At 44.1% G+C, this 21,659-nt stretch overlaps 1 protein-coding gene across 2 annotated transcripts in view; it reads right to left on the reverse strand.

Annotated features, from left to right (window-relative positions):
* LOC118389124 (phosphofurin acidic cluster sorting protein 2-like) overlaps nt 1–17,972 on the reverse strand; it is a 97,186-nt gene extending 79,214 nt beyond the window's left edge. For both annotated transcript variants that reach the window (XM_035778905.2, XM_035778904.2), the window contains exon 1: nt 17,589–17,972. In XM_035778905.2, the coding sequence (XP_035634798.1) occupies nt 17,589–17,821 (233 nt within the window). In that variant the 5' untranslated portion in view covers nt 17,822–17,972. The remainder of the gene's footprint in view (nt 1–17,588) is intronic.
* Between the last annotated feature and the right edge of the window lie 3,687 nt (nt 17,973–21,659).

Here is a 21,659-nt window from a genome sequence, read left to right on the forward strand (position 1 = left end):
ACACACACACACACACACACACACACACACACACACACACACACACACACACACACATATTCTAAAGCACAACAAAGATCCTGTAGGTGATTGCCAAAGTTCTGTGCTAGTTTTTGGAAAAGAGAGCATGTGCTTCTGATTTGGGGTGAGGCCTTTTTGGTAATTCCTAACAATATGAAGCTGGGCATCTTACACTTGGATACACATGCACGTACACACACGCCCCAAAAGCTGATTTGAAAAAAAATACACAAGCGATTGTCCACTATAGCTCAGACAGCATAACAAAAAAAAAGCATAATGTGCATAATATGTTGGCATTTTTGATGACCAAGGACCAGATTTGGAAATATTCAGCACAAAAACAGGCCACAAATAACAACACAATGACAAAGGCATTGGCATTCAACAACGTATGTGTATCGTATGCTAACTAGGTTAGCGTCAGGAGGGTGAATGCTCTGACCATCTTCCATTCCACACATTAAAGGGGTCTGAGGCAATGACATCAGAAACTCACAATTTACTCAAACCCGTGGGGTTTGGTTATCTGCCTTAAAGCCAGTAGTTGGCCTTCAGAGAGAGCACGGTATAAAAAACGAGCACAGCCAGGGTCCGTAAGCACTCCCTTTCAAATTGCAATTAATTCCGCATGAGGTCTGCCTACCATAGTAGTTTTAAATATTGAAGAGGAATCAGAGCGAGACAGAGAAATACTTTTTTTTCTTCTAGCACTGACTTTACTGCTAGCTACCTTATTGAGGAATAATGTTCTTACTTTGACTAGGATATGTGGTTGTCCCACCTAGCTATCTGAAGATGAATGTACTAACTTTAAGTCGCTCTGAATAGGAGTGTCTGCTAAATGACAAAAATGTGAATGTAGAGGGAGAGATCAGCACCAGCTGAATAAAGACATCAAATCCACTGACAGGGGATAAGGAATCAGGATCTTTAATCAGGGATTTGCGCTCAGCGCCAGATCAAGTAATAGAGTAGATTTTTCTTTGGTTACAAAAGTGCCATGCTTCATTACTGAACTAAGTGGATTCTGTAGGTTGATGTTTTAAGCATTAAAATTGAAGGGAAAAAGATTAAAGCTAAAGGGCGATGGCCACAAAGTTCAACCCCTTTTTGTGAGTATTAGTTGAGAAACCCATTCCATTTTCCATATAGGACGCATTTGAGAATCGCTGGTTATCGTACTATACATTAGCCTATATAGCATTTTTGTCACTTCCAGTATTAAATAGATCACTTCCTATCGTACAGCACATTCAGTTAAGTCAACCCCATCCATCTTAAACGCAGCTAGCCCACTCCATAAGAAATAATGGGTCCTGCACCAATTAAACACCAATGAAACCACATGAATAATAGTGGCTGGCTAACTTGATTTCAGCACACACATTTAATTACTGTGGGTCCATCTATTCCTGGATGGGTTCTCCATCATTTATCTCTCCCTTCTGAGGAGAAACCGTGGTTGGGGTGTGTGTGTGAGCGGTATATCAGAGACATTGTTTTTTTTAAATGACAATGTGTGTGTGTGTGTGTGTGTGTGTGTGTGTGTGTGTGTGTGTGTGTGTGTGTGTGTGTGTGTGTGTGTGTGTGTGTGTGTGTGTGTGTGTGTATTAGGGCTGGGTGATATATTGAATTCATTCAATTCATTCAAATGTATGTTTTTGCGCAAAGCTTCAAATGCCTGTATCGCGAGAATAAAGGGTTTTATACTTTTTATTTCCTTGAGGTTTCCGTCTTTTGGGTTGTCTCCCTCGCTCCTTCTATGTGCACCTTTCCGTTTGCTATTTCAGCCACAACCATTGTTGACAGGTGTATAAAATCGAGCACAGATGGCGCTGGAGGAGATGGCCGCCGTTTTACGGTCAATTGTGCTATTATGTGGGGGTTTTTCGCGATAGTTGGAAATAATTTTGTACATAATGTTTCTGCAACAGTATCTTTACGGCAGAAAAGAGCTTCTGGATATCAGGACAGCGATCCCTCACCTCGGATTAGACAAAGATTTTAACAACATCTACAACAAGCAGGACTCACACGATATTCTCCAAACATATTTGTAAACAACAGCTGGTGCACGAAAGGAAGTCTCTAGATTTTGCTCACCTGAATGACAAAGAGAGAGAGTATAGAGTATATTGTCATAAATTGCAGGCCACACTACTTGCCTAGAGAGTCCTCGGCTATACTTTTCGTGGCTGTTTATTTACCACCACAAACAGATGCTAGCACTAAGACCGCACTCAGTCAGCTGTATAAGGAACTAAGCAAACAGGAAACCACTCACCCAGAGGCAGCGCTCCTAGGGGCCGGAGACTGTAATGCAGGGAAACTTAAATCAGTTATACCAAATCTCTATCAACATGTTAAATGTGCAACTAGAGGGAAAATAATTATAGATCACCTGTACTCCACACACAGAGACTCATACAAAGCTCTCCTTCGCCCTCCATTTGGTAAATCCGACCACAACTCTATCCTCCTGATTCCTGCTTACAAGCAAAAATTAAAGTAGGAAGCACCAGTGACTCGGTCTATAAAAATAATGGTCAGATGAAGCAGATGCTAAACTACTGGACTGGTTTGCTATAACAGACTGGAACATGTTCCGGGATTCTTCCGATGACATTGAGGAATACACCACATCAGTCACCGGCTTTATCAATAAGTGCATTGAGGACGTCGTCCCCACAGTGACTGTACGTACATACCCCAACCAGAAGCCATGGATTACAGGCAACATTCGCACTGAGCTAAAGGGTAGAGCTGCCGCTGTCAAGGTGCTTACAAGAAATCCCGCTATGCCCTGCGACGAACCATCAAACAGGCAAAGTGTCAATACAGGGCTAAGATTGAATCATACTATACCGGCTCCGACGCTCGTCGGATGTGGCAGGGCTTGCAAACTATTACAGACTACAAAGGGAAGCACAGCCACGAGCTGCCCAGTGACACGAGCCTACCAGACAAACTAAACCACTTCTATGCTCGCTTCGAGGCAAGCAACACTGAGGCATGCATGAGAGCATCAGCTGTTCCGGATGACTGTGTGATCACTCTCTCCGTAGCCGACGTGAGTAAGACCTTTAAACAGGTCAACATACCTGGGACCAGATGGATTACCAGGACGTGTGCTCTGGGCATGTGCTGATCAACTGGCAGGTGTCTTCACTGACATTTTCAACATGTCCCTGATTGAGTCTGCAATACCAACATGCTTCAAGTAGACCACCATAGTCCCTGTGTCCAAGAACACAAAGGCAACCTGCCGAAATGACTACCTGTAGCACTCACGTCCGTAGCCATGAAGTGTTTTCAAAGGCTGGTAATGGCTCACATCAACACCATTATCCTAGACCCACTCCAATTTGCATACCACCCAAACTGATGATGCAAACTCTATTGCACTCTACACTGCCCTTTCCCACCTGGACAAAAGGAAAACCTATGTGAGAATGCTATACATCGACTACAGCTCAGCATTCAACACCATAGTACCCTCAAAGCTCATCACTAAGCTAAGAAACCTGGGACTAAACAACTCCCACTGCAACTGGATCCTGGACTTCCTGACGGGCCGCCCCCAGGTGGTGAGGGTTGGTAGCAACACATCTGCCACGCTGATCCTCAACACTGGAGCTCCCCAGGGGTGCGTGCTCAGTCCCCTTCTGTACTCCCTGTTCACCCACGACTGTATGTCCAGGCACGACTCCAACACCATCACAGTTTGCAGACGACACAACAGTGGTAGGCCTGATCACCGACAACGACGAGACAGCCTATAGGGAGGAGGTCAGAGACCTGGCCGGGTGGTGCCAGAATAACAACCTATCCCTCAACATAACCAAGACTAAGGAGATGATTGTGGACTACAGGAAAAGGAGCCCCGAGCACATCCCCATTCTCATCGACGGGGCTGTAGTGGAGCAGGTTGAGAGCTTCAAATTCCTTGGTGTCCACATCAACAACAAACTAGAATGGTCCAAACACACCAAGACAGTCGTGAAATGGTTACATTGTGTGCCACCCCCAACCCCTCTTTTACGCTGCTGCTACTCTCTGTTTATCTTATATGCATAGTAACTTTAACCATACCTGCATGTAAATACTACCTCAATAAGCCTGACTAACCGGTGTCTGTATATAGCCTTGCTACTCTTATTTTCAAATGTCTTTTTACTGTTGTTTTATTTCTCTACTTACCTACACACACACACACACACACACACTCACACACACACTATTGGTTAGAGCCTGTAAGTAGGCATTTCACTGTAAGGTTTACACCTGTTGTATTCGTCGCACGTGACAAATAAACTTTGATTTGATTTGACCATGCAATCTCCATAGACAAACATTGGCAGTAGAATGGCCTTACTGAAAAGCTCAGTGACTCGTGGATACAGTATATCGTGAATCGCCCATAACGTTGAAAAGATCGAGATATGATTTTTAGGACATATCTCCAAGCCTTAGTGTGTATGTGTGTGATGCACATGTGCACGTACGTGTATGTGGAGGTCCCTGACCTCCCATCTGATCTAGAATGGGCTACCCATTCTGTTCCCTTTGCCTGAGATGAAAAGGTGGATTGGACTAAGATATGTGACAGAAGACAAGCCGAGCTCTTCCTTTTAAACATACAGGACGTTTCAAATGTCTAGAATGTCCTTCTATGGATGAACAGATACTAGTCCACCCAAAGATGGAGGAAATTGGTGAAATGGTGAAATTGCCCCAAGATGCTGATCTTGGGATAGTTTTGCATTTTCCCACTAATGTTTAATGCTGGGGGAGGGGAAGTGGATCCTTTAAATATTTGTATTTTTATGAATTATTTAATTGAATTGATCCTAGATCTGTCCCTATGGGAAACTTAACTACGAAGGTCACAACTAACAGTTTCATTATGAGAAAAGGCTAAATTGATTCCAGTATTGGTCCAAACTCAAATGCCCACTTCTTTATATAGATTGAGTAATAAATAATATATCATGTTATTATCTATATCAGTTACTAACACAACTATTTTGTTTTTTTGACTTGACACAAAAATTACTATGTACTAATACAATGCCGACATTCACCAATGCTTGCACATATGCGTACACTACATATACTTTAAAACTTTATTTAGAGATTTTCAGATACAACAACAAAAACAGTACAACCCCAACCCCTCATTCTCCCATCACATCCCCTCCCTCCTAACCACCCACCCGCCAAGCATCTATAAAAGTAAGTTAAATAGGAAATAAAAACAGAAACAAACAGTAATAGAAACAAAAACAATGAAAAAAAAGTGAAATAAAAATTCTTACCAGCACAAATGACCACTAGAACAGACAAGACTGCTTACTAAACTACGCAAGTTACACAAAGTAATAGACAGGCTCTCCACGTATTGTATTAATGCGGACCAGTTTAAGTCAAACTTTTGTTGGGACCCATGACATGATGACATCACCTACTTAACCCACTGCATAAAGGAGGACGGCTTTGCAGACTTCCAGTGAAAGAGGACAAGGTGGCGACCTGGCAGTGAGCTAGCAGCGAGGTAGCATTCTGGTCTAGGGGAAGTACCCCCAAAATGGCAGTGACCGGGTTGGGGCTAACAGTTGTATTACACATATGTGAGAATGCCTCTGGGGTCCCAGAGGCCACTCAAAGATTGGCATGACCAAAACATGTGCCCCACAGTCGCTGGACTCTGGTGGCATCTCAAACACTTGGGGTCAACATTTGGGTATATTTTTTCCAATCTGTCATTTGAGTAATGGAGATGGTGCAAAACCTTAAACTGAATAATCCCATTCCTTATGCAAAATGTTGTGTGGATACGCTCAATACTATGCCATTTTTCATCGGGTAGCTCGCCACCTATGTCTTGTTCCCATGCAGATTTTGTATTTGCAAAGGAAGGCGGATTAATGTTCTGTATTATGTCGTATAATCTGGAGATTGTGCCCTTCAGATAAGGGTTAAGATCTAAGCACATCTCAACTGGACACTTAGTAGGCTTGAGTGTTTGTAGGTATCTAAAAAAGGGGGTAATGGGAATATTATGGTCAACTCTCAGAGTATCGAATGAGACGAATGTGTTATCAACAAATAGGTCACAAAAAAACACCAGACTGTTCCTATGCCAGAACTGGAATGCCGTGTCAATCTGTGATGCTGGGAAGAGATGATTAGATGTTAATGGAGAGAAGCCGCTTGCTTGTTTAAGGCTAAAGTGATTTTGGAATTAGGACCAGATTTTAAGGGAGTTCTTAACAATGGGCTTCAAAACATGGGTGCCAAAGGGCTTCCTGGGTGGCGCAGTGGTTAAGGGCGCTGTACTGCAGCGCCAGCTGTGCCACCAGAGACTCTGGGTTTGCGCCCAGGCTCTGTTGTAACTGGGCGGGAGGTCCATGGGGCGATGCACAATTGGCCTAATGTCGTCCGGGTTAGGGAGGGGTTGGCCTGTAGGGATATCCCTGTCTCATTGCGCACCAGCGACTCCTGTGGCGGGCTGGGCACAGTGCACGCTAACCAAGGTTGCCAGGTGCACGGTGTTCCCTCTGACACAGTGGTGCGGCTGGCTTCCGTGTTGGATGCGTGCAGTGTTAAGAAGCAGTGCGGCTTGGTTGGGTTGTGTATCGGAGGACGCACAGCTTTTTGTGTATCGGAGGACGCACGGCTTTCAACCTTCGTCTCTCCTGAGCCCGTACGGGAGTTGTACCCAATAAACACATTTACAGTTGAAGTTAAAACTAGTTTTTCAACCACTCCACTAATTTCTTGTTAACAAACTATAGGTTTGTCAAGTCGGTTAGGACACCTACTTTGTGCATGACACAAGTAATTTTTCCAACAATTGTTTAAACAGCTTGGACAATCACTGGTTCAGCCCTGTGAGCAATTTTGAAATGTCTGAAGGTACCATGTTCATCTGTACAAACAATAGCACGCAAGTATAAACACCATGGGACCACGCAGCCGTCATACCGCTCAGGAAGGAGACTAGAGGTCGACCGATTAATCGGAATGGCCGATTAATTGGTTTTCATAACAATCGGAAATCGGTATTTCTGGACACCGATTTGGCCGTTTAAATTATTATAATAAATTTTTTTACACCTTTATTTAACTAGGCAAGTCAGTTAAGAACACACTCTTATTTTCTTATTTTGAACGGCCTAGGAACAGTGGGTTAACTGCCTTGTTCAGGGGCAGAACACAGATTTTTACCTTGTCAGCTCGAGGATTCAATCTTGCAACCTTACGGTTAACTAGTCCAACGCTCTAACCACCTGCCTTACGTTGCACTCCACGAGGAACCTGCATGTTACGCAAATGCAGTAAGAAGCCATGGTAAGTTGCTAGCTAGCATTAAACTTATCTTGTAAAAAAAACAATCAATCAATCATTCAATCATAATCACTAGTTAACTACACATGGTTGATGATATTACTAGTTTATCTAGCGTGTCCTGCATTGCATATTATCGATGCGGTGCGCATTCGCGAAAAAGGACTGTCGTTGCTCGAACGTGTACCTAACCATAAACATAAATGCCTTTCTTAAAATCAATACACAAGTATATATTTTTTAAACCTGCATATTTAGTTAATATTTTCTGCGAACATGAATTTCTTTTAACTAGGGAAATTGTGTCACTTCTGTTGCAACAGAGTCAGGGTATATGCAGCAGTTTGGGCCGCCTGGCTCGTTGCGAACTGTGTGAAGACCATTTCTTCCTAACAAAGACAGCCAACTTCGCCAAACGGGGGATGATTTAACAAAAGCGCATTTGCGAGAAAAAAAAGCACAACCGTTGCACGACTGTACCTAACCATAAACATCCATGCCTTTCTTAAAATCAATACACAGAAGTATATATTTTTAAACCTGCATATTTAGCTAAAAGAAATCCAGGTTAGCAGGCAATATTAACCAGGTGAAATTGTGTCACTTCTCTTGCGTTCATTGCACGCAGAGTCAGGGTATATGCAACAGTTTGGGCCGCCTGGCTCGTTGCGAACTAATTTGCCAGAATTTTACGTAATTATGACAATGTAACAGGAATATTTAGACTTATGGATGCCACCCGTTAGATAAAATACGGAACGGTTCCGTATTTCACTGAAAGAATAGTTTTGTTTTTTCGAAATGATAATTTCTGGATTCTACCATATTAATGAACAAAGGCTCATATTTCTGTGTGTTATTATGTTATAATTAAGTCTATGATTTGATATTTGATAGAGCAGTCTGACTGAGCGATGGTAGGCAAGCAGGCTCGTACGCATCCATTCAAACAGCACTTTTGTGCATTTTGCCAGCAGCTCTTCGCAATGCTTCAAGCATTGAGCCGTTCATGACTTCAAGCCTATCAACTCTCGAGATTAGGCTAGTGTAACCGATGTGAAATGGCTAGCTAGTTAGCGGGGTGCGCGCTAATAGCGTTTCAATCGGTGACGTCACTTGCTCTGAGACTTGGAGTAGTTGTTCCCCTTGCTCTGCAAGGGCCGCGGCTTTTGTGGAGCGATGGGTGACGATGCTTCGAGGGTGGCTGTTGTTGATGTGTTCCTGGTTCGAGCCCAGGTAGGGGCGAGGAGAGGGACGGAAGCTATACTGTTACGCTGGCAATACTAAAGTGCCTATAAGAACATCCAATAGTCAAAGGTATATGAAATACAAATGGTATAGAGAGAAATAGTCCAAAATTCCTATAATAACTACAACCTAAAACTTCTTACCTGGGAATATTGACGACTCATGTTAAAAGGAACCACCAGCTTTCATTTGTTCTCATGTTCTGAGCAAGGAACTTAAACGTTAGCTTTCTTACATGGCACATATTGCACTTTTACTTTCTTCTCCAACACTTTGTTTTTTCATTATTTAAACCAAATTGAACATGATTCATTATTTATTTGAGGCTAAATGTCACGCCTTGGTCATTGTATCTTGTGTTTTTGTTATATGTTTGGGTAGGCCAGGGTGTGACATGGGTTTATATGTTGTATTTCGTATTGGGGTTTGTATTAATTGGGAGTGTGTATTATTAGGGGTGTGTCTAGTTAGGCTTGGCTGCCTGAGGCGATTCCTAATTGGAGTCAGCTGATTCTCGTTGTCTCGGATTGGGAACCGTATTTAGGCAGCCTGAGTGCGCGTTGTATTTTGTGGGTGATTGTACCTGTCTTAGTGTTAGTCACCAGATAGGCTGTATGAGTTTCATTCGTTTGTTGTTTTCTTCTTCCGTTATTTCATGTACCGTATTAGCTTCATTAAAAGTCATGAGTAACCTACACGCTGCATTTCGGTCTGACTTACTTCAAACAACAGACGAATATCATTACAGAATCACCCACCACGATTCACAGACCGAGCAGCGTGTGAACTGGCAGGAGCTAAAGGAGGACGATATGGACGGCAGAAGCAGGGATTATACGACGTGGGAAGAAATCGACAGGTGGGCGTCCGACCCAGTGCGAGTGCAGGAGCCCGCCTGGGATTCCCTACAGCAATGCGAAGAGGGCTATACACGGATGGAATCGAAAAGGAGAGCACGGCTTTACAGAGCGAAAACCGTAGGTAACGGGGGAAAGCGCAGAGAGAGAGTGGCAGAGTCAGGAGTCAGACCTGAGCCTACTCTCCCTGTTAATTGTGAGGAGCAGCAATATGAGGACTTCTGGTCTTGGGAGATGATATTAGACGGAAAAGGACCCTGGGCGCAGCCGGGAGAATATCGCCGTCCCAAGGAGGAAATAGAAGTAGCTAAAGCGGAGAGGCGTGAGTATGAGGAGGCAGCACTGCGACGCGGTTGGAAACCGGAAAGTCACCCCCCAAAAAATATTGGGGGGGGGCTAAAAGGGAGAATAGTTATGCCAGGTAGGAAACCTGCGCATACTCCCTGTGCTCACCGTTGGGCTAGAGAGACCGGGCAGGCACCGTGTTATGCTATGGAGCGCACGGTGTTTCCAGTGCGGGTGCAGAGCCAGCTGCGACACATACCAGCCCTTCCTATTGGCCGGGCTAGAGTGGGCATCGAGCCAGGTAAGCTTGGGCAGGCTCGGTGCTCTAGAGCTCCAGTGCGCCTGCACGGTCCGGTCTATCCAGAGCCACCTCTACACACCAGTCCTCCGGTAGCAGCTCCCCGCACCAGGCTTCCTGTGCGTGTCCTCGCGCCAGTACCACCAGTTCCAGCACCACGCACCAGGCCTCCAGTGCGCCTCGCCTGTTCAGCGCAGCCAGTGCTTTTCTCCCCTCCTGCGCTGCCGGAGTCTCCCGCTTGTTTAGCGCAACCAGAGCTGTTCTCTTCTCCTGTGCTATCGGAGTCTCCAGCCTGTTCAGCGCAGCCAGAGCCTTTCTCCTCTCCTGCGCTGCCGGAGTCTCCTGTCTGTCCAGCGCCGCCAGTGCTCCCAGTCGGCCCAGCGCGTCCAGTGCGCCTCGCCTGTTTAGCGCAGCCAGAGCCTTTCTCCTCCCCTGCGCTGCCGGAGTCTCCTGTCTGCCCAGCGCCGCCAGTCGGCCCAGCGTCACCAGTCTGCCAGGATCCGCCAGAAGTGCCAGTCTGCCCAGCGCCGCCAGAGCTCCCAGTCTGCCCAGCGCCGCCAGTGCCGCCAGTCTGCCCAGCGCCGCCAGTGCTCCCAGTCTGCCCAGCGCCGCCAGTGCTCCCAGTCTGCCCAGCGCCGCCAGTGCTCCCAGTCTGCCCAGCGCCGCCAGTGCTCCCAGTTTGCCCAGCGCCGCCAGTACCGCCAGTCTGCCCAGCGCCGCCAGTGCCGCCAGTCCTCCCAGCGCCGCCAGACAACCAGTCTCTTCCAGATCTGCCAGACAACCAGTCTCTTCCAGATCTGCCAGACAACCAGTCTCTTCCAGATCTGCCAGACAACCAGTCTCTTCCAGATCTGCCAGACAACCAGTCTCTTCCAGATCTGCCCGACAACCAGTCTCTTCCAGATCTGCCCGACAACCAGTCTCTTCCAGATCTGCCCGACAACCAGTCTCTTCCAGATCTGCCCGACAACCAGTCTCTTGCAGATCTGCCCGACAACCAGTCTCTTCCAGATCTGCCCGACAACCAGTCTCTTCCAGATCTGCCCGACAACCAGTCTCTGCCAGATCTGCCCGTCAACCTAGATCTTCTAGATCGGCCAGACAACCAGGATTTACCGGAGCCTACTACCTGCCTGAGCTTCCTCTCAGTACTGAGCTTCCTTTCAGTACTAGGCTTCCTCTCTGTACTGGGCCCCCTCTCAGTACCGGGCTTCCCCTCAGTACTGGGCTGCTTCGGTCCCGGGCTGCTCCTCTGTCCCGGGCTGCCCCTCTGTCCCGGGCTGCCCCTCTGTCCCGAGCTGCCCCTCTGTCCCGAGCTGCCCCTCTGTCCCGAGCTGCCCCTCTGTCCCGAGCTGCCCCTCTGTCCCGAGATGCCCCTCTGTCCCGAGATGCCCCTCTGTCCCGAGCTGCCCCTCTGTCCCGAGCTGCCCCTTGGTCCCGAGCTGCCCCTCGGTCCCGAGCTGCCCCTCAGTTATGTGGGGATCAGGGTGAGGACTATTAGGCCATGGTCGGCGGAGAAGGTGGATTATCCTAGGACGCGAAGGGGAGGAACTAGGACATTTATGGAGTGGGGTCCACGTCCCGAGCCAGAACCGCCACCATGGACAGACGCCCACCCGGACCCTCCCTATGCTCTTGAGGTGCGTCCCGGAGTCCGCACCTTGGGGGAGGGGGGGTTCTGTCACGCCTTGGTCATTGTATCTTGTGTTTTTGTTATATGTTTGGGTAGGCCAGGGTGTGACATGGGTTTATATGTTGTATTTCGTATTGGGGTTTGTATTAATTGGGAGTGTGTATTATTAGGGGTGTGTCTAGTTAGGCTTGGCTGCCTGAGGCGATTCCTAATTGGAGTCAGCTGATTCTCGTTGTCTCGGATTGGGAACCGTATTTAGGCAGCCTGAGTGCGCGTTGTATTTCGTGGGTGATTGTACCTGTCTTAGTGTTAGTCACCAGATAGGCTGTATGAGTTTCATTCGTTTGTTGTTTTCTTCTTCCGTTATTTCATGTACCGTATTAGCTTCATTAAAAGTCATGAGTAACCTACACGCTGCATTTCGGTCTGACTTACTTCAAACAACAGACGAATATCATTACACTAAATTGATTTTATTGATGTATTATATTAAGTTAAAATAAGTGGTCATTCAGTATTGTTGTAATTGTCATTATTACAAATGAATTTAAAGAATTGGCAGATTAACCTCTAGCGTCGAGCAATCCCGTATCCGGGAGCGTAATTATAGCCTCAAGCTCATTACCATAACGCAACATTAACTATTCATGAAAATCGTAAATGAAATGAAAGAAATATATTCACTCACAAGCTTGGCCTTTTGTTAACAACACTGTCATCTCAAATTTTCAAAATATGCTTTTCAACCATAGCTACACAACTATTTGTGTAAGAGTATTGATAGCTAGCATAGCATTAAGCCTAGCATTCAGCAGGCAACATTTTCACAAAAACAAGAAAAGCATTCAATTAAAATAATTTTACCTTTGAAGAACTTTAGATGTTTTCAATGAGGAGACTCTCAGTTAGATAGCAAATGTTCATTTTTTCCAAAAAGATTATTTGTGTAGGAGAAATCGCTCCGTTTTGTTCATCACGTTTGGCTAAGACAAAAATCTGAAAATGCAGTCTCTACAACGCCGACCTTTTTTACCAAATTAACTCCATAATATCGACAGAAACATGGCAAACGTTGTTTAGAATCAATCCTCAAGGTGTTTTTCACATATCTATTCGATGATAAATCATTCGTGGCAGCTGTGTTTCTCCTCGCAGCAAACTAAAATTACACGCGGCTGGAGATTACGCAATAATTGCAACGGAGGACACCAAGCGGCCACCTGGTAGATGTAGTCTCTTAAGGTCAATCTTCCAATGATTTGCCTACAAATACGTCACAATGCTGTCGACACCTTGAGGAAACGACAGAAAGTCTAAGCTCATTCGTGACCCATACACAGCCATATAAGGAGACATTGGAACACAGCGCATTCAAAATCTGGGGCACGTCCTGTATGAAATTTCATCTTGGTTTCGCCTGTAGCATTAGTTCTGTGGCACTCACAGACAATATCTTTGCAGTTTTGGAAACGTCAGAGTGTTTTCCTTCCAAAGCTCTCAATTATATGCATAGTCGAGCATCTTTTCGTGACAAAATATCTTGTTTAAAACGGGAACGTTTTTTTATCTATAAATTAAAAGAGCGCCCCCTATATCCAATAATCGTTATCGGCGTTGAAAAATCATAATCGGTCGACCTCTAAAGGAGACGCATTCTGTCTCCTAGAGATCAACGTACTGTGGTGCGTAGAGTGCAAATAAATCCCAGAACAACAGCAAAGGACCTTGTGAAGATGCTGGAGGAAACAGGTACAAAACTATCTATAGCCACAGTAAAACGAGTTCTATATCGACACAACCTGAAAGGCCAGAAGAATCCACTGCTCTAAAACCACCATAAAAAAGCCAGACTACGGTTTGCAACTGCACATGGGGACAAAGATCGTACTTTTTGGAGAAATGTCCTCTGGTCTGATGAAACAAAAATGGAACTCTTTGGCCATAATGACAATCTTTATGTTTGGAGGAAAAAGGGGAATGCTTGCAAGCCAAAGAACACCATCCCAGCCGTGAAGTATGGTGGTGGCAGCATCATGTTGTGGGGGTGCTTTGCTGCAGGAGGGACTGGTGCACTTCACAAAATAGATGACTTTGTGAGGAAGGAAAATGTTGTGGATATATTGAAGCAACATCTCAAGACATCAGTTCAAGCTTGGTCACAAATGGGTCTTCCAAATGGACAATGACACCAAGCATACTTCCAAAGTTGTGGCAAAATGGCTTAAGGACAACAAAGTCAAGGTTTTGGAGTGGCCATCACAAAGCCCTGACCCCAATCCGATTGAAAATGTGTGGGCAGAACTGAACAAGCTTGTGTGAGCAAGGATCCTACAAACCTGACTCCGTTACACCAGCTCTGTCAGAAGGAATGGGCCAAAATCCACCCAACTTATTGTGGGAAGCTTATGGAAAGCTACCCAAAACGTTTGACCCAAGTTAAACTATTTAAAGGCAATGCTACCAAATACTAATTGAGTGTATGTAAACTTCTGACCCACTGGGAATGTGATGAAAGAAATAAAAGCTGAAATAAATAATTCTCTCTACTATTATTCTGACATTTCACATTCTTAAAATAAAGTGGTGATCCTAACTGACCTAAGGCAGGGAATGTCGGGAATTGTGAAAAACTGAGTTTAAATGTATTTGGCTAAGGTGTATTTAAACTTCCGACATCAACTGTAAATTGAAAAATGTATCTCTAAAAAACATATTTGGGGGATAAATCAAAGTTCAATCAAAGATGCATAAAATAAAGAACAAATTGGATCTTAAAGGACAATGGCCTATATTAGAATTTCAATAAAAGGCGTTATTAAAATCCATGCACTTTCGCGCTCTGTTTAAAAAAAGATAATAAAGTAATTTTCCTCCAGCTGAATATCTTTGCTAGATGTTCTTCATTTCATGCACCGTGGTTTAGGGGTATTGCTACTGTGTATTACTGTGGAGTGGGTAGCGACTGTATGGAATATGTACCCACAAGACTGTAATGGGCTATAGAACGAATTCTGAGAAAGAGAACATGGCAGTGTGGATATAGGACACTAGAGTAAAAAACCCATCTCGGTGAACACAATTACTTCCTTTCCTTTTCACCATCTGCAGGGCACTTTCTGGCATAGCCACTGAAAATGTATGTGTACATGTGTTAGGCGAGTACGAGAACAAGACAAAGCTAATATGATAAGATGATATGCATTTTTTAATCGCTTTCAACTCTGCTCTGCCAAAGTAGACTTAAAAAAAATATATATATTATACATGAAGAATTTGTGTTACATGGGGCTTACATTTCAAGATTGCAAGTTAAAGGGGATAGATTGAAAAAGATGATACAGAACATTGAGGAAAAGGACATCAAATCTATGAGAATGTATTTATGTATGAAGCATGAAGTATTTCTAAAAGTCACTGCTGTAATGACAGAGGGCGTGCCATTAATCAACAGGTAAAACCTGGCAAGCCTGTTACCTCATACAATATACATTTAGCTAAGAGCAAAAACACAGGCACAATTTGTTCAAAAGTTAGGATTATGGATATTGAATCAATCACAAAATGTGGCAATGAAGCATATAGAGAGTTATGACAGTGGCTAGACCTACTGTATGTGTGTTCTGTACAATGTTACTTGACATTCGGTGAAATAAGAACATGCTATGACATGTTTATGACACCATTGTGACAGTGCAAATAAATTGCTGTCAAATGTTGAGTGAATAGGCCTAAACGTAATGTAAGTGGGTTGGGCCGAAAAACAATGCTAAGTAGCCTATACATACAAGAAGAGAGCCATTGGGGGTAATCATTAGCCAAGTCAACTGTCATCATTGAGCCTGTGATTTCTGGGTTATTAGAGCAAATAGATTAGGCTGACTGACATACTGTATACAGGTAACTGCCAAAATAAAGGAAACACCAACATAACGTGGTGCCTTAAAGGTCCAATGCAATCATTTGTATCTCAATATCAAATCCTTTCTGGGTAACAATGAAGTACCTTACTGTGATTGTTTTCAATTACAAATTGTCAAAAAGAAACAAAGATAGCATCTTAGCAAAGAGCAATTTCTCAATCAAGAATTTTGCTAGGACTGTCTGGGAGCGGTCTGAGTGGAGAGGGGAAAACTGAAAATTAGCTGTTAATGGCAGAGAGATTTGGAACTCTGTTTAATAGGCCTATTAACTCATTTACTGCATGGCAATGTCACCAGGGGTGTAATCATTAGTCCAAACAGTAAAATGGAACTTCCATTGGCCAAATTCAGGCAGGTCCTTCCCAGTTTCGTTCCATTTTCTTAGGTTTAAGAAACGTTTCGCAACAGAATCGGTGTAATGAATACATCACAGGGAAAGCCAAAACTCCATCCCACCAAAACAGGCTTAAATGTCAGGCAGTCTTTTCAAACAACCCTTACACTAAAATGGTATTATAATCATGTTCACAATATTATTCCAACCTCAGTGTGGAAATATATATAAAAAAGAGGAAATCATGTTTTTGACTGCACTGGCTCTTTAATAGCGTATTGGGCCACCATGAGCTGCCAGAACAGGTTCAATGTGTCATAGTTTCTGCAACACCATTCTTCCACGTGAAATTCCATCATTTGGTGTTTTGTTGGTGGTGGAGGAAAATGCTGTTCAATAACGGAGGTGCATAAAGATGACGGCCCCCATGCACTTACCACAAATTCCTTGTTTATCTAAGTTCCCAATATTGTACATTGCTCTCTGTCACTCTTTTTTTTTGTTATGGTCATTAGCAAAGTACAGCCTTCATGATCCACTTTAAGCTGCAAGATGCCGGCAATTTGAAAAAACTAAAAGTATAGTGTGCTGATTTATTGGCACATTGAACCAACTCAGTTGATAGTGCAAAAACAATGATGTCATATCTGAATTATGCCATTTTTACACAGTTCGCAATTGGGTTGAGAAATGGTGACAGACACACACACACAACCTATGCTCCTTTGAGACACCTATTTCAAAGTCACTGATATCTCTTCTTCAAGCCATGATAATAATGGGCAATAGGTATTTTTATACATGACCCTAAGCATGATGGGATGTTATTTACCTAATTAACTCAGGGACCACACCTGTGTGGAAGCACATGCTTTCAATATACTTTGTATTCCTCACTTACTCAAGTGTTTCCTTTATTTTGACAGTTCCCTGTTGATTCGCGAGGCAGTTTCATTGACTGGCAAACAGATTTTCTAGCTCCATATCAAGTCTGTTTTGCCATGCAGCTCTGGAATGTAGGCTATGGGTGGGTGGAATTCATATCAAACGGTTTAACTCGGTGAAAATAACTCCATGTAGCCTAGAATAACGGTTAAATAACGGGAAAGTGTCCCGTTGAAAGTCAAGAGGGAACTATGAAAGGAAAAAGCTTTCTATGGAGAGCAAAACAGTAATACAAGTAGGCTATTATTAGACTAAAGTAGCCTATTATTATTAACAAGCTAGCAATTTAGACTATGCAATTACATGTTTTTTTTGTCCAGAAAACGTTTGTTCAGTCTGCGTATAGCCTAACCTTCTGTGGGAATAAGATAGCTTTATCGTCATGTTGTTCTTTGTTGTCGTATATTCTTAAAATAAACAAACAAAGCAGACTACGAGAACAGACTTTGATTTGATAAATCCCGAGCAATTAAATGTCTAGTCCGAGTGACCTACACCAACAACAAACTCAACCAAATGTCATTCAGTTATGGATGTGTGAGGTTGTTGCCATGGAACAGTCCTAAAAATGTAGCCTAGCTATCCTGTAACAACAATGTAACAACCACTCCGAATTGGAAACACTACTACAGACGCCCACTCACAAAGAAAAAGGATTACATGTGTGCTGGGCAATGTAAGTAGCTTAGCCTACCTTGGAACACAACTCGGAGAAGAACGGTCTATTTCCCACGTTGCAAAAAGGTTCATAGGCACGGGTATGGGACCATCTGACCCACCCGAATTCGAACCCATGCCTCCTGCTCCAACCGCGGCTCCAGGAGCAGTAGCAATAGGTGCCGGGGATGGTCCACCGATCCCGCCGCCGCTGCCTGGATTCAGGAAAGCGGCCCGCACTCCTCCTCTCTCTACGGCCGCCGCCATCATCGCCTCTCCCCGGGTAGCAGCAGGCTATAGGCTTTGATGCTTGCTCGCGTAGCCACTCTCCGCAATATCACAGAAAGTTGTCAATGTAGCAGGCAGCTCAAGGCTAGCAAATCGAGAGTGCTGAAACTGAGGCATTGGAATACAAATCTGGGCGGGGCGTTGTTCAGCACGCACACACAAAAACGAGGTAAGGTTCTACTATTGGACGCTAGGGGCGCCCGCAGACCATTTGATTTTTCAAAGGCGCGGATCATTGGTTGATTGTAAATAAAAAATCAGAGCTGAATATTGTTGGATTATCAAAATATTATTGCAATTGAATTAACCTCAATGTGATTGTAGCTAGTAGACAATTATTAGTCTATGCATAATTATTGATTGGACATTTTATGACCATAGTAAGAAACGTTATATATTATATAGGCTAATGATACAATATATCAAATCCAATCAAATGTTGTTGGTCACATACACGTGTTTAGCAGATGTAGCGAAATGCTTGTGCTTCTAGCTCCAGACAATGCAGTAATATCTAACAAGTAATATCTAACAGTTTCACACCATATATCCCAAAAACACACACATCTAAGTAAGGAAGGGATTAAGAATATACATATACACTACCGTTCAAAAGTTTGAAATCACTTCGGAATTTCCTTGTTTTTGAAAGAAAAGCACGTTTTTTTTGTCAATTAAGGTAACACAAAATTTATCAGAAATATAGTGTAAACACTGTTAATGTTGTAAATGACTATTGTAGCTGAAAACGGATTATTTTTTAAATGGAATATCTACATAGGCGTAAAGAGGTCCATTATCAGCAACCATCACTCCTGTGTTTCAATGGCACGTTGTATTAGCTAATCCAAGTTTATCAGTTTAAAAGGCTAATTGAACATTAGAAAACCTGTTTGCAATTATGTTAGCACAGCTGAAAACTGTTTATTATTAAAGAAGCAATATAACTGGCCTTCTTTAGACTAGTTGAGTATCTGGAGCATCAGCAATTGTGGGTTTGATTACAGGCTGGAAATGGCCAGAAACAAAGAACTTTCTTCTGAAACTTGTTAATCTTTTCTTGTTCTGAGAAATGAAGGTTATTCCATGCGAGAAATTGCAAACAAACTGAAGATCTCGTACAACGCTGTGTACTACTCCCTTCACAGAACAGCTTAAACTGTCTCTAACCAGAATAGAAAGAGAAGTGGGAGGCCCCGGTGCACAACTGAGCAACAGGACAAGTACATTAGAGTGTCTAGTTTGAGAAACAGACGCCACAAGTCCTCAACTGGCAGCTTCACTTTCAAAAACAAGGACATTTCTATGTGGCCCCAAACTTTTGAACAGTAGTGTATGTCAGAGCGGCATTGGACTGAGATACAGTGGCAGAGTATAAAGTACAGTATACACATATGAGATGGGTGATGCAATATTTACAAACAATTAAAGTGACACTTGATACCGTATAATAGTATAGAGTACACTTTACACATATGAGATGAGTAATGCAAGATATGGAGACATTAATAAAGTGGCTAGTGTTTAATTTCCTTGTGGCCAGTGATTCCTAATCTATGTCTATCGGCAGCAGCCTCTGATGTGCTGGAGTTGGCTGTTTAACAGTCAGTGGTGTGGTATAGAATACTATACAGTATATACATATGAAATGGGTGATGCAATATGTAAACACAATTTAAAAGTGACTAAGTTACCGTAGAATAGTGTGGTGCAGTTTATACATATGAGATGAGTTATGCTAGATACGGAAGATTGTTCAAGTGGCTAGTGATCCATTTCTAAAAGTGGCCAGTGATTCCTAATCTATGTCTATAGACAGCCGCCATTACATTTACATTACATTTAAGTCATTTAGCAGACGCTCTTATCCAGAGCGACTTACAAATTGGTGCATTCACCTTATGACATCCAGTGGAACAGCCACTTTACAATAGTGCATCTAAATCTTTTAAAGGGGGGGGGGGGTGAGAAGGATTACTTTATCCTATCCTAGGTATTCCTTAAAGAGGTGGGGTTTCAGGTGTCTCCGGAAGGTGGTGATTGACTCCGCTGTCCTGGCGTCGTGAGGGAGTTTGTTCCACCATTGGGGGGCCAGAGCAGCGAACAGTTTTGACTGGGCTGAGCGGGAACTGTACTTCCTCAGTGGTAGGGAGGCGAGCAGGCCAGAGGTGGATGAACGCAGTGCCCTTGTTTGGGTGTAGGGCCTGATCAGAGCTTGTAGGTACTGAGGTGCCGTTCCCCTCACAGCTCCGTAGGCAAGCACCATGGTCTTGTAGCGGATGCGAGCTTCAACTGGAAGCCAGTGGAGAGAGCGGAGGAGCGGGGTGACGTGAGAGAACTTGGGAAGGTTGAACACCAGACGGGCTGCGGCGTTCTGGATGAGTTGTAGGGGTTTAATGGCAGGGAGCCCAGCCAACAGCGAGTTGCAGTAATCCAGACGGGAGATAACAAGTGCCTGGATTAGGACCTGCGCCACTTCCTGTGTGAGGCAGGGTCGTACTCTGCGGATGTTGTAGAGCATGAACCTACAGGAACGGGCCACCGCCTTGATGTTAGTTGAGAACAACAGGGTGTTGTCCAGGATCACGCCAAGGTTCTTAGCGCTCTGGGAGGAGGACACAATGGAGTTGTCAACCGTGATGGCGAGATCATGGAACGGGCAGTCCTTCCCCGGGAGGAAGAGCAGCTCCGTCTTGCCGAGGTTCAGCTTGAGGTGGTGATCCGTCATCCACACTGATATGTCTGCCAGACATGCAGAGATGCGATTCGCCACCTGGTCATCAGAAGGGGGAAAGGAGAAGATTAATTGTGTGTCGTCTGCATAGCAATGATAGGAGAGACCATGTGAGGTTATGACAGAGCCAAGTGACTTGGTGTATAGCGAGAATAGGAGAGGGCCTAGAACAGAGCCCTGGGGGACACCAGTGGTGAGAGCGCATGGTGAGGAGACAGATTCTCGCCACGCCACCTGGTAGGAGCGACCTGTCAGGTAGGACGCAATCCAAGCGTGGGCCGCGCCGGAGATGCCCAACTCGGAGAGGGTGGAGAGGAGGATCTGATGGTTCACAGTATCGAAGGCAGCCGATAGGTCTAGAAGGATGAGAGCAGAGGATCTGCTAGTGATGGCTGTTTATCAGTCTGATGGCCTTGAGATAGAAGCTGTTTTTCAGTCTCTCGGTCCCAGTCTCTCAGTCGGGGATCATTCATTCACAATGAAAATAGCTGCAACAACCAATTATGTATTCCTTAATATAAAATCCTACTCCTCTAAAAATGTTATTTTTTTAGATATATAAAAACAATCCGCTGTGTCACTTGCACATTCCATTAACAGTTGGAAAAAATATACTTCTGTTACACTTCATTTGAAGGTCTGCTTGTAATCTGTTTATTACATAGTTTATTACATGGTTTATTGTGTGTGTGTGCTTCATTTAGATTGGTATTTGCACTTTTGGGACTTTTCCATTGGATCCATTGTACTGGGAAAACTAAATTACTTTACATGTAGGCCTATTTGACCCAGTTCTGATCCCCAACTGTAATCTCTGTCAGTATTGGTGCTGATTACTAATGAACAGCAGGGCTTGACTTGGTCCCAATTTACCCATAAGGAGCACCCACACCTTGTTTAGTGTGATGTAGTGCCCTCCAGTGGCAATCAAAGATACATTGACTGCTCCTACTAATGTTTTTACATGTGATTATCAATTCAGGTGCAGGTGAAACTCATACTAATGGGATTGTGTGCAGTGGTGTCCTCTTTCAAACAACCACTGAGCACTGAGCTGGATGGCATCTGGGAGGAGTGGAAAACCCA

The sequence above is a fragment of the Oncorhynchus keta genome, chromosome 10 (assembly GCF_023373465.1).
Source record: "Oncorhynchus keta strain PuntledgeMale-10-30-2019 chromosome 10, Oket_V2, whole genome shotgun sequence".
NCBI lineage: Eukaryota > Metazoa > Chordata > Actinopteri > Salmoniformes > Salmonidae > Oncorhynchus > Oncorhynchus keta.